The sequence below is a fragment of the Artemia sp. Qi Xiang Cuo genome, chromosome 2 (genome assembly GCF_049724085.1).
Source record: "Artemia sp. Qi Xiang Cuo chromosome 2, ASM4972408v1, whole genome shotgun sequence".
NCBI lineage: Eukaryota > Metazoa > Arthropoda > Branchiopoda > Anostraca > Artemiidae > Artemia > Artemia sp. Qi Xiang Cuo.
In genome coordinates, this window is record NC_142795.1 from 4,694,023 (window position 1) to 4,707,090 (window position 13,068).

General features: G+C 33.5%; 1 protein-coding gene across 1 annotated transcript in view; it reads right to left on the reverse strand.

Moving 5' to 3' along the window:
* Positions 1-961: 961 nt before the first annotated feature.
* Positions 962-13,068, reverse strand: part of LOC148954822 (glycogen [starch] synthase-like) — a 161,739-nt gene continuing 149,632 nt past the window's right edge. The window contains exon 3 of the mRNA XM_089098795.1: positions 962-3,875. Coding sequence (XP_088954921.1) covers positions 1,845-3,875 — 2,031 coding nt within the window. The 3' untranslated portion in view covers positions 962-1,844. The remainder of the gene's footprint in view (positions 3,876-13,068) is intronic.

Sequence of the window (13,068 nt, forward strand, 5' to 3'; positions counted from 1 at the left end):
ATTTGAAATGATAACACTATTTGTTGAAAAACAGTGTTGTCTTGTTTATGAAACGACCATATGATTAAAACTGATAAAGGGTCACAAGAAAACTTACGATTATGTCATTAGTTATTTTTGATTCTCTTGATTTTTTGGTAAAGGTCAAAAATTTTGAATAAGCTTGATTTTAACAAACAACAATCATGAAAAGATTTCCGAAGAAAATGAAGACAGACGAGTATATTTGTGGTTATGATGGAAGCAACTAAAAAAAAACAATGAAAATAGTTTTTCTTATGCGATGAAGAATTAATTTTGTTATTGCATTATTTCGTTCAGAAAACATTTTGCACTAAGATATCCTTAAAAAAATATAAAATATAATGGAACAAAATTAAAACTCTTGAAATTTTGGAGGTGTGAGTAGAGGGCTCTTTATGAGTTTCAATGTTGCTCCTTACTTTTACTTAAGAAAATTAATTTGTTTTCATTTAATTTCTGATCGTTTTTAAAATAACGCCGAAAAATCCAGCTTCCCTCCATAGAAGATTCCATCTCCTCACCGAATATTACTCAAAGTAAAGTCCCTCAAAGTACAAAGTACAGCTCCGTCCAAAATATGTTTCTGTCCTTTTAAGTTTTTGAATTTTTCCCAAGAGCTCTCTAAGATAGTTCTGAACTCCCATTAATTGAAATACCGCAGCCCCGTCACCTCAAAAATCGGTGTAAAATTACTTGAAAAATACCTGAAGCAGAGGTAGCCTATTACTAAGAGGTTCGAAGAGAAAATTGTCGTTCTAAATCCAGGTAACGGAAAAAAAATTATTTATTTAACATATTTGTAGTTGGAAACATGCTTATGACGTTTGTGTTAACAGTTTTTAACATGGATCGTACGAAGATTGGTTTAATTACCATATTTTACTATAGCAAATGAAACTAAACAAAAGCTTGAAAATAAATAAACAGATAGTAATAAATAAACGTTTAATAAAAGTAATTCCTAAATGACTATTAACAGAGCAAAAAAAGCACTAAAAATTAAAACGTAAACAACAACAAAAATCACACATAAGTAACTTTGTGGAAAGTTCAAAAACTAAGTCTGCTAAAAGCGTGAACGGGGTTGATAGTTTAATCAAAAGATTAAGTAAAAATCTAGGTGATCATATGACATTGAAAGCTCCGGAGGGGCAAAGAATTTGCATCAGGGGTAGTTTAATTTTGATGTATATATTATTGCAAGCTCCTCCCACAAAGGAATCTGAAAGTTTCCGTTGGGGGTAGTTTTTATTAACGTTTTGAGCAATGGGAGAAAAAATACAAAAGAACGATCAAAATTCTAGCAGTCCTCCCTCTCATAAAATCTTAAGTTTTATTTACAATGTATTTCCTTAAAAAATTGAAAATATAGATCATATTCCCTTTATTTGATTAATTCGACAGTTTAGAGTTTAGATTTCCAAGAATATACATAGGTATTTAAATGATACTGACCAAATCCCATTATATGACCAAATGCTAGAACCCATTGCATAATGTTTGGCTCTCATTGGATGCTAAATTTATTGTTACAATGAAATTTTTTTGCTATGCAATGCTACTGTCATTAAGAAATTCTATCAGACGCAAAGTAATTTTTCGTCCACTTGGGATATAAAAATCATTATTTCGTTTCTTTAAAAAGTGTGTGTTACTGAGATTCAAAACTTTAACCAACATTGCAGCGTGAATTGCGTGCAAACCTTCATCAGGGTTACTGAGGGCCAGGTATGAGGAATATTTCCACATAAATCAATGAAGCAACCTTTTTGATATCTTTATACCTTAGCTCTTCAAGCTCGCTCATCATCAACTCAGTTTTAATGACAAGGAGCAGGAGTAGTGGCTCTTGAAGAAGTGGGTGAAGGGGGTTCTGATATAGGGCGAGGGTATTTGATGTGTTTAACACCGTTTTCATTTTCAATTATCAGTTCAGGGAAGACTTCATGGAGAGCCAGCATCCTTGCTCTTCTGTAATAAATTGCAAGGGTTCTCCAGTCGAGAAGGTCACTTAGACGTTCCGTACGATTGCGCTGAATTATTCGTTGCCGACGATTTAAGCGTACAAAGTCATGCATATACGAAGCCAGTTGTGAGATTGAATCATCAAGACCAATGAAACGGCGATCTACAATATAAATTCCATAGCTGGTTGGATCTGCAACGTGATCATCCATAAAACAGCCAAACCCTGAAAGGTTTGTGGTCACAGATGGGATACCCATCACTGTGCACTCCGCGGGCGTATATCCCCATGGCTCATAGTAGCTCGGAAAGACTCCTAAGTGACAGCCTCGGACAAAATCTTCATAGTCTAATCCAAAAAGAGGATTACTAGACGAAAGAAATTCGGGGTGAAAAACCACTTTTACTCGATCGCTTCTATTATTGAACAGTTGACATCTTCTCAGGTTATAAAGGACAGGATCCCCATGGTCATCAACTACATTATGGGTTGTGATCGGGGGTAAGGTGGAGCGGTGGCTTGCAAAAAGGCATCGTTTCAGCTTGACAATGTCATCCTTTAAGAGAAGTTCTTCGCTATCTGGTAGTTTGCCACTAAGACAAGCATCATACATCCTTTTTCCAATATCCTGCTGAACAACATGAACTGTGTCCCGTAGACTTTTTGCAATTGCTTGTCCTCGAAGACTTTCAACATTATAGTTATTTGTACGAGTTGGAAATATTAAAAAAGCAACAACTGTCTTATCCGAACCAGATTCTTTTATCATGTGGTTAAGTCGTGCTAATCCTTCTATAAACAAATCAGCTCCCTTATTGCCAAATTCGTATCTACCAGCAATAAAAAAATATAATGTTTTGTCAAGGTCAAAATCGTGATAACCATGGAAATGTCCACGAACAAAGTCGTGTATTTTCTCTTTGTTTACGGCGTGTAAATTTTGAAATTCGTGTAGTGCACTAAATTTCTTCACATTAAGCCCATTGGGGGTTATTATGTCCGGTTTTCTTTTTAGAAGATGCTCCGCTTCTATGCCTGTGATCTCAGACACAGTTGTGAAAATGTTTGCTTGATGAGTCGCAGCCCTTTCAATGCAATAGCGGTGATATATCTGACGTTTACCAGCTTCGGCGTCAATATCAAATTTATCTAAACTGTTGTAAAAGTCAATACTACCGGCACATAAATATCGTCCAAGAAGGGTGGCGTGTGTCGTAAAAACAGTAGACACTTTTAAATTCCATAGTCGAGTCATGATGAGTCCAATTCCCGACAGCCACTCGTGAAAATGGCATACAATTTTTGGGGCTATCTCAACGTCCTTATTAGCGAAATGGTTAAAATCAGCAATAAACTGGGCTACCATGAACCCAAACAAAACACAATCGTTTGACTCAGTATCATTATCAGGAAGCCCAATCCCGCTTTTGTCGAACAGTTCTTGCTTATAATTATTCAAGTTATGGGATATGGAAGTGATATCAAATAACAATACTAAAGGATTACCATCCACTAACCAACTGCCCGTGTGAATTCTAAAACCTATGTCTCTCAGCTTTATGACCGTGTCGTATAGTGGGCCCTGAGAAAACTCAAATTCCTCGACTTCTGTTTGAGCAAATTGTTTTTTGTATGGACCCATCAGTACATATCTATTCCCCATCTCTTCAACAGATATCCCAGTCTTCGACCGAATAACTGTATATATTCCACCGACTTTGTTCACTACCTCCCACGCACATTCGAATGTCCAAATATTTTCAGCTTCAGCACTGTCTCCACTATCAAGGACCCCCATGAGATCATTGGTGCTCTGCGCCTTGTAGAATCGCTGAGTGATGGGCGTTGTAGATCTGCCAGACATGTTTAAGTTATTTGTTAAAATCTAGAAAGAAAAGAAAGAAATTTTGAATAATCAAAGCAAAGGGTATTAAAGAATCTTTAAGGTTTTATATATCAGGCAAAGCCATAAAATTTGGTTGTATTATGCCATGCAGTTATTTTATTTATCATATACAATGTGGTGTGTAGCACATTAGCCTTTTGGTTATATGTATATTTTCAGACTTTGGAGCAGCGAGACATTTTTAATGTATATTTTAAAGGCACTCTAAAATAAATCAATAGACTTTAAAAGGTCAACGCGATCAAATACAAAGAATTCAGCCATTACCAACCCAGCATACTGCTTCTATCTTTTATTTCGTCTTTAATTTTCTTAATTGACCTTGCATTTCAAAATGAGGTCCGAAAGAGGGGATTCTCCCGCCAGGAGACTTATGTAGGGAGAGAGCCTAGGGTCTCTGTTCCTCGCGGAAATTCTGAATTTCTCAATATTTCTTATTCAAATAAAATGCGTTTTTGACCATTCCCCCTGCTCATTTTCTTTACTATCCTCCCTACTGAAAAAAATTTTGTACGCGTATGGACTGAACCTACAACCAGACCCTGATCGAATAGGTGCGGGGACCAATTAGATTGTTTGCGGGGCCCTCTCTATATATATATTAAATATTTAAATAATATATACATGCATAGGAGTTTACGTACGTACTGCAAAATTTCTGTAATGTAGATCTATCTCAATTAAATTCAATAAATTTGAAGATATCAGTTATGTATATATCTTAAAAGCATAAATATTATATACTAAAAAATACATTTATAAATATCATCCAGCAGTGCAGACTTGAAATGATTAGATTTGTAATTATTTGAATGATTCATAAATTATCCCTTATCGTAACAGTTTACTGTAAATTTCAAAATATTTTTTGTTCATTTAGATGGTAAGACGGGGTCCTTTAAACGCGGGCCCAATTGGACCCATTTGCTCCAATCGTCCTTTACCCGGCCCTGTCTATGACCTTTGAGGGCTAAAACATTTATAATTATATCATGAACACTACACCACTACACTGAATCGGGGTTGAGTGCTGGCCCAAATTGGGTGCTGTTGAGTGCTGACCCAAATTGGGTAATATGCCATTACAAGTTCTCGACATTTTTGAATAGGTGTTGTTAGTCTCGGATTATTTGAGCTAGGAAGTTGCACTATATGGCAAGTATATGACACTATGGAGCATGGTGAGGAACAGGGACAAGGGTTCTTACCCCCCAGCCAGTGGCGAGGAACAAGGTGCCCTTTTCCTATTTTTGTGATAATTTCGAAGACCACACTGCCTTTCCATGACGATAAATAAAAGTTCAAATAGGGATAAAATCCTTCTAATAGAAGGATTACAGATTTAGTAAATAAGAAAAATCTAAATTAAATTAATGCTGATTACGACAATTCAATACAGAGATATGTTGGAAATACATAAATATCAAAATTTAAGTTTGGCTATCAACAGGGAAAACAAGAAAAACTAGTTTTGGTACTGGTACATTATGCGGGCACCGCGAAAGAACTCAAGTTTGGTTAATGCTAATGAAATAAAATAGGATGAATATATAATAGTTTAGAAACAAATTTGGGCTGTATATTTGCACATTGGGTGGGGTGGGGGTAAAGCATAGCATATATTAAACATGTAACCAAACCTAACCTAGGTACCTTTTTCCCTCTCCCCAAACCCCAAAAACAACAGTTTAAATATCGTAAACGCAATGAAAACCACGCTTTGCAGTCCATTTCTCTATTGAAATACCCGTTTGGCGGGTTTCGTCTCTCGTTTCCTTGATACAGTATATAGCGGTGCCCGCATAATGAACCAGTAGGCTATACTAGTTTTTTCAACTATAAGTAGGGAGCAACATTGAAATGTTGTTCCTCCTCCTCAATAGCTTGTTCTTTATCCTAGACTTTTTAGCACTTTTAAAGAAGCTTTCTGTTCTAAATTAATGTCCCTTGTCAAATTTAACGGCCGTTCTTAAAAATAGGGAGAAATAGTCCAACTTTAGCATAAGGAGCAAGGTATTTAGCAAGGCAAATAAAAAGAATTTCATACAGGAATTCTTTTCAAATCCCCCCAGTTTAAAATTTCCCGTGGATAGCTCACCCCCGGAAAATTCTCCCATGGCAACCTACCAGAAGCACAAAGTCCACCCACCCAAAAAATTTCTTTATACTTCCCAATATCACATTCTACATGTAAACAATAGGTATTTTTCATAGCTTACAGGCCTCTCCCATCGGGGTGTCGGGGAGGGGGGTTATGTTCCCCTAAGGGAATAGCTATTAGACGTCTCATCTACGCTGATCAAAATAGCTATCTCAAATTTTGATTGTATAGCTTTTGGGGAAAAGGGTCGAGGCAGGAGGGCTATTTGACCTCAAATCTCTTAGTCACTTAAAAAGGGCACTAGAAATGTTTATTTCCGTTAGAACGCACTCTTTTCCAATCTTCTAGGATCATTATTCCGATACGAACACCCCCTGAGGAAAAAAACACCAACAAATAAACATGCATCCGTGATCTTACTCCAGCAAAGAATCACTTTTTCTCTAGCAAAGAAAAAGATCGTGATCTTTTTCTACCAGCTAAAAATGCATAATGCCACATTTTTGTATATCAAACAGTTCGTGGTAACGAACTGTAAGTAAGGAGTGACCCGGCTCAATGGTAACCTAAACTCTAAAAAACGGAATTTGATACCGATAGATACATCAAAGAATCAAATTTTAATGCTGATTTCAAATATATAAGTTTCATCAAGTTTAGTCTTACCCATCAAAAGTTACGCGCCTGAGAAAATTTGGCTGATTTTAGAAAAAAGGGGGGAACTCTACTGTAGAGGTTTCAAACACCTGTCTACAAAAATGTGGAATTTTCCATTTTTTGCCAGAAGAAAGATCACGGATGCGCGTTTATTTGTTTGTTTTTTTTGTTTGTTTTTTTCAGGGGTGATCGTATCGACCCAGTGGTCCTAGAATATCGTGGGAGGGCTCATTCGAGCGGAAATTAAAAGCTCTAGTGCCCTTTTTAAGTGACTGGAAAAATGGAGGGCAGTTAGCCCCCATCGAATGCTCATTTTTTCCCCAAAGTCACCCGATCAAAATTTTAAGATAGCCGTTTTGTTCAGGCTATCTCAGGCTCTGCTATCTTTTGAGATAGCATGATCAACAATATGATAACTATGTCTTTTAGGATGACTTAATACCCCGAAGTCCCCAGAGGGAGGGCTGAAAGTTATGAACTTTACCCAATGTTGACATATAGCATTGGTTATTGGGAATTATACAGACGTTTTCAGGAGGGATTTTTTCTGGTAGGTGGGGGGGGGGCGGGGGGTTATATGGGAGGATCTTTCAATTAAAGGAAGTTTTCATTGGGAAAGGGACATTGCTATGAAGGGGGCGCCGGATTTCCCATCATTATTAAAGAAAAAGATCAGAAATTAAATATAAAAAAACAAGTTTTCAACTTAAAGTAAGGAGCAACATCAAAACTTAAAAGGAACAGAAAATATTACGTATATGATTGGGTTCACCCCCTAGTCAATACCTTGCTCTTTAAGCCAAAGATTTCTTAGTACTTTCATAATAGCTATTTATTCTAATTAACGGCCTTTGTGATTAAGAGGTAATTTTTAAAGAATTGGAACAAAATTCGAACTTTAGCGTAAAGAGCAAGGTATTGACTAGGGGGCGAGCCCTCTAGTATATGTATTAAAAATCTATGAATATAGAAGTTCGTTACGTAAGTTAATTCGTAAGTTACGTATATGTATTACAAATAAAAACGTTCGCAAATAAAATTAAACAAGTTTCGAGAAAGCCATTTAACAAAATGAAAGTAAATTAATATGCAAATTTTGTTTTAATTATTCATGTACGGTGAGCCAATATCAAAACCTTCATTAATTCAAAAACGTTCAGAAATTAAATTAAAAAGACAAGCTTTTTTAACTGAAAGTAAGGAACGACGTTAAAACTTAAAACGAACAGAATTTATTCCGTATATGAAAGGGGCTATCCCCTCCTCAACGCCTGGCTCTTTACGCTTAAGTTTGACTTTCTCACAACTCTATTTTTTTTAACAATTAAAAGCTTTAGCGCAAAGAGCGAGGCGTTGAGGAGGGGACAGCCCCTTTCATATACGGAATAATTTCTGTTCATTTTAAGGTTTAACGTCGTTCCTTACTTTCAGTTAAAAAAATGTGTTTGGTTTTATTTAATAGGAGTTTGAAACGTCTACAGTAAGGTTCTCTGACACGCTGAATGTGATGGTGTAATTCTCATTAATAATCTTTGACTGGTTGGGGGTGTTTCCCCCTTTTTTGAAAACCAGACAAATTTTTCTCGGGTTCGTAGCTTTTGATGGGTAATATTAAACTTGATGAATCTTGTAGCCTATATTTAGAATGAGCCTAATAAATTGATTATTTTGATGCATCTATTGATATCGAAATTCTGTTTTTTAGAATTTTGGTTACTATTGAGTCAAATCGGTCCTTACTTTTAGTTCAGTACCACGAACTTATTGATAAAGGCGATTCTAAAATTAGTGACTCTTTATTTTTTTTTTCAGACGAGAATCTGATATTTTATTCATTCCCAAAATAAATTCTACGTCACCTCCACATTCACAACATAATGCGAACTCTCGACCCCTCAGATCTAAAATATCCTCTGCTAAACAGGCTTTATTTGAAATTAGACAAATGTGATCAATTTTTCTGCTTTATTATTTTTCCTTTGAATGAAACTTAGTGGCTTGTCTAGATTTTTATTGAGAACATCGTTAGTCCTTAGATTTTGGGTTAGTGGCTAACGTTCGTTTTTGGGGGTATATTGTTTTCTTCTTTACCTGTTATTTTATTCCGCGTAATTAGAAATTATTGAATAATCATTGGGAAATATATCAAAAATAAGAAAATAACCATTGGCTGTCTTGAAGCTTGAATCATGGTTGCAGGATTGTAGCGACAGAAGTAACTTGCAAAAGAGGTAATCACGGCCCATAGTAAACAAAAACATATAACAGTATTTTGATAAACAAAAAACTACTTAGTGAGAAAAAGTTATCATTTGTAAGTGATTCAGGAAGGGCAAATGAAATCAATTGCATTAGTAAATTGCATTAGCAAATTAAATCAGTAAATGAAATTAATATAAACTCTAAATAATAAAAAAAATTAGTAAACAATTACATTAATTGCATTAGTAAATCAATTGCTAAAGAAAATGTTATTTTGAGAATAATATTTTGTGTATTCTAAATATGAGCCCGATACCGTTCGAAACTGGCGGAGGATCGAAACGAAAACAAAACTATTGGAATCACTAAAAATTATTAAAATTGTTAAAAATGAAATGAAAAAAAAATTCCTAAAGTTTTTCACGAAAAGTCAAGGCCAAATTAAACTTAAGATGGGGAAAATTAAAAATCTATAATAATTCAAACTCAAAACGACCGGAGATTACTATTAAAGAATAAATGAAACCCAAAAGGAACATCAATTAAAGAAACAATCATAGCAAACAAACAATCAAATGAGTAAAACTTAAATTGAATATGCTAAACCAAGCTTAAAACGAAAAAAATCATTACAAATAAGAGTTTGGCTACGATCCCCTTCCCTAACTGTAAAAGTAAAAAGCATATTGCGTTATTGGCACTTTACTGAAAACGAATTCTATTGCAAATATTTTCTTTTGTGCTTATTACAACATTGAAAATAAAATAAAATTTGACCTTATGAGCTTTCAGCAATTATTATTACTATTAGCCAAATATCTAGTTTAATTTTATTAGTTTTTCCAAGACTTTCAAGACACAAAGTTTTCAATACGAACAAAAGTTTGGCTACTACCCGCTGTAAAAGTTCAAAGCCTACTCTTTAATTCGCGCTTTACTGAAAACAAATCATATTACAAATATTTTCTTTTTTATTTAATACAACATTGAAAATAAACTGAAAATTAGAGTGAAATACAATCTTGAGCTGATGATTTTTCAGTAATTAATATCATTATATATCAAATATTCACTTCTATTTTATTAGTGCTTTTCGAGACTGTTCAAGACACATAGCTTTCAGTAAAGCGCCAATGACACAGTAGGCTTTATGCTTTTACAGTTAGGGAAAGGGGCAGTAGCCAAACTCTTGTTTGTAGTGATTTTTGTTTTAAGCTTGATTTGCATATTCAATTTAAGTTTTATGCGAGGCTCCTACGGCGTCAATAAAGTCAATAAAGCTGTCCACAAATTTAATAAACCGTTTTTCTCACATAGCTTTGTTGACATTATTGCTGTCATAAAAAAGTTGAACTTTATTCAACTTTTTCGAGAAAGTCCGCGAAGTTCAGCCAAAAGCAGAAGACTTGTGTTAAATTTCAAACAAGCCATACACAAATTAGTGTACATATATATATACTAATGTATAACTGTTTAAATTTTTTGCTTTGTAAAAGAATCTACCTTTATTCTTTACTAAAGTTTTAAAGTTCTTTAAAAAAAATTTTAATTAAGAGCAAGTGGCTTAAGTGGATTTACACAAATTAGTGTCAATATATATAATAATGTATACTTGTTTAAATATTTTGCTTGATTAAAGAATCTACATTCATCCTCTACTAAATTCTTAAAGGTCTTTAAAAAAATGTTCATTCAAATTAAGTGGCTTCAGTGGCCATACACAAATTAGTGTCCATATATATATACTAATGTATACCTGTTTAAATATTTTGCTTGATTAAAGAATCTACCCTCATCCTCTACTAAAGTCTTCAAGGTCTTTAAAAATAATGTTCATTCAAATCCAGTGGCTTCAGTGGCCTTACACAAATTAGTGTCCATATATATATACTAATGTGAAATTGTTTAACTATATTGATTGGTAAAAGAATCTGCATTTATTCTTTACTAAATTTTTAAGGGTCTTTAAAAAAATGTTCATTCAAATTAGTGGCTTCAGTGGCTATACACAAATTAGTGTCCATATATATACTAATGTATACTTGTTTAAATATTTTGCTTGATTAAAGAATCTACCCTCATCCTCTACTAAAGTCTTAAAGGTCTTTAAAAAAATGTTCATTCAAATTCAGTGGCTTCAGTGGCCATACACAAATTAGTGTCCATATATATACTAATGTATAATTGTTTAAATATTTTGCTTGATTAAAGAATCTACCCTCATCATCTACTAAATTCTTGAAGGTCTTTTTAAAAAATGTTCATTCAAATTCAGTGGCTTCAGTGGCCATACACAAATTAGTGTCCATATATATATACTAATGTATACTGGTTTAAATATTTTGCTTGATAAAAGAATCTACCTTCATTCTCTACTAAAGTCTTCAAGGTCTTTAAAAAAATGTTCATTCAAATTCAGTGGCTTCAGTGGCCATACACAAATTAGTGTCCATATATATACTAATGTATACGTGTTTAAATATTTTGCTTGGTAAAAGAATCTGCCCTCATTTTCTACTAAAGTCTTAAGGGTCTTTAAAAAAAATGTTCATTCAAATTCAGTGGCTTCAGTGGCCATACACAAATTAGTGTCCATATATATATACTAATGTATACTTGTTTAAATATTTTGCTTGATTAAAGAATCTACCCTCATCCTCTACTAAAGTCTTAAAGGTCTTTTAAAAAAATTTTCATTCAAATTCAGTGGCTTCAGTGGCCATACACAAATTAGTGTCCATATATATACTAATGTATACTTGTTTAAATATTTTGCTTGATTAAAGAATCTACCCTCATCCTCTACTAAATTCTTAAAGGTCTTTAAAAAAAAATGTTCATTCAAATTCAGTGGCTTCAGTGGCTATACACAAATTAGTGTCCATATATATACTAATGTATACTTGTTTAAATATTTTGCTTGATTAAAGAATCTACCCTCATCCTCTACTAAAGTCTTAAAGGTCTTTAAAAAAATGTTCATTCAAATTCAGTGGCTTCAGTGGCCATACACAAATTAGTGTCCATATATATACTAATGTATACTTGTTTAAATATTTTGCTTTATTAAAGAATCTACCCTCATCCTCTACTAAAGTCTTAAAGGTCTTTTAAAAAAATGTTCATTCAAATTCAGTGGCTTCAGTGGCCATACACAAATTAGTGTCCATATATATACTAATGTATACTTGTTTAAATATTTTGCTTGATTAAAGAATCTACCTTCATCCTCTACTAAAGTCTTAAAGGTCTTTAAAAAAAATGTTCATTCAAATTCAGTGGCTTCAGTGGCCATACACAAATTAGTGTCCATATATATACTAATGTATACGTGTTTAAATATTTTGCTTGGTAAAAGAATCTGCCCTCATTTTCTACTAAAGTCTTAAGGGTCTTTAAAAAAAATGTTCATTCAAATTCAGTGGCTTCAGTGGCCATACACAAATTAGTGTCCATATATATATACTAATGTATACTTGTTTAAATATTTTGCTTGATAAAAGAATCTACCCTCATTCTTTACTAAAGTCTTCAAGGTCTTTAAAAATAATGTTCATTCAGATCCAGTGGCTTCAGTGGCCTTACACAAATTAGTGTCCATATATATACTAATGTATACTTGTTTAAATATTTTGCTTGATAAAAGAATCTACCCTTACTCTCTACTAAAGTTTTAAAGGTCTTTAAATATAATGTTCATTCAAATTCAGTGGCTTTTGTGTTTGGGCAGTCTTTCTTAAAGAATTGCACTCTTTACCTCCATCAAAAATTCTGCTGAAGTGCCTTTTTTTAGTAGAAGTCTTATCAATCAATAGTTTCGATAGAAAATGAATTATTCATTCTCTAAAGTTTAAAAACAAAGAAAATGAAAATAAAACAAAAAAAGAACGAAATAAAAAAATATCAGATTTTATCCAAATTTAGGCATAGGATCTAAAGGACATACATATCATAACATATGTTGTCGTACTAAAAAACATTGGTATACATTTCGAAAGATCATTAGGAACACGTTAAATATTAGGAACATGCTGCATATTATAAAGTAACAATTTAATTGTTAAGTATCCTAAGACTATATTTAGGACTATCAGGCGGTTCATTGCCAAAAATGCGACCATATTTGGAAAGATAACAAAATACGAAATCTAATGATATTGCTTATTTTCTTGAAAGAACCTATACCTCTACAATGTTACCAAATAGGCGAAC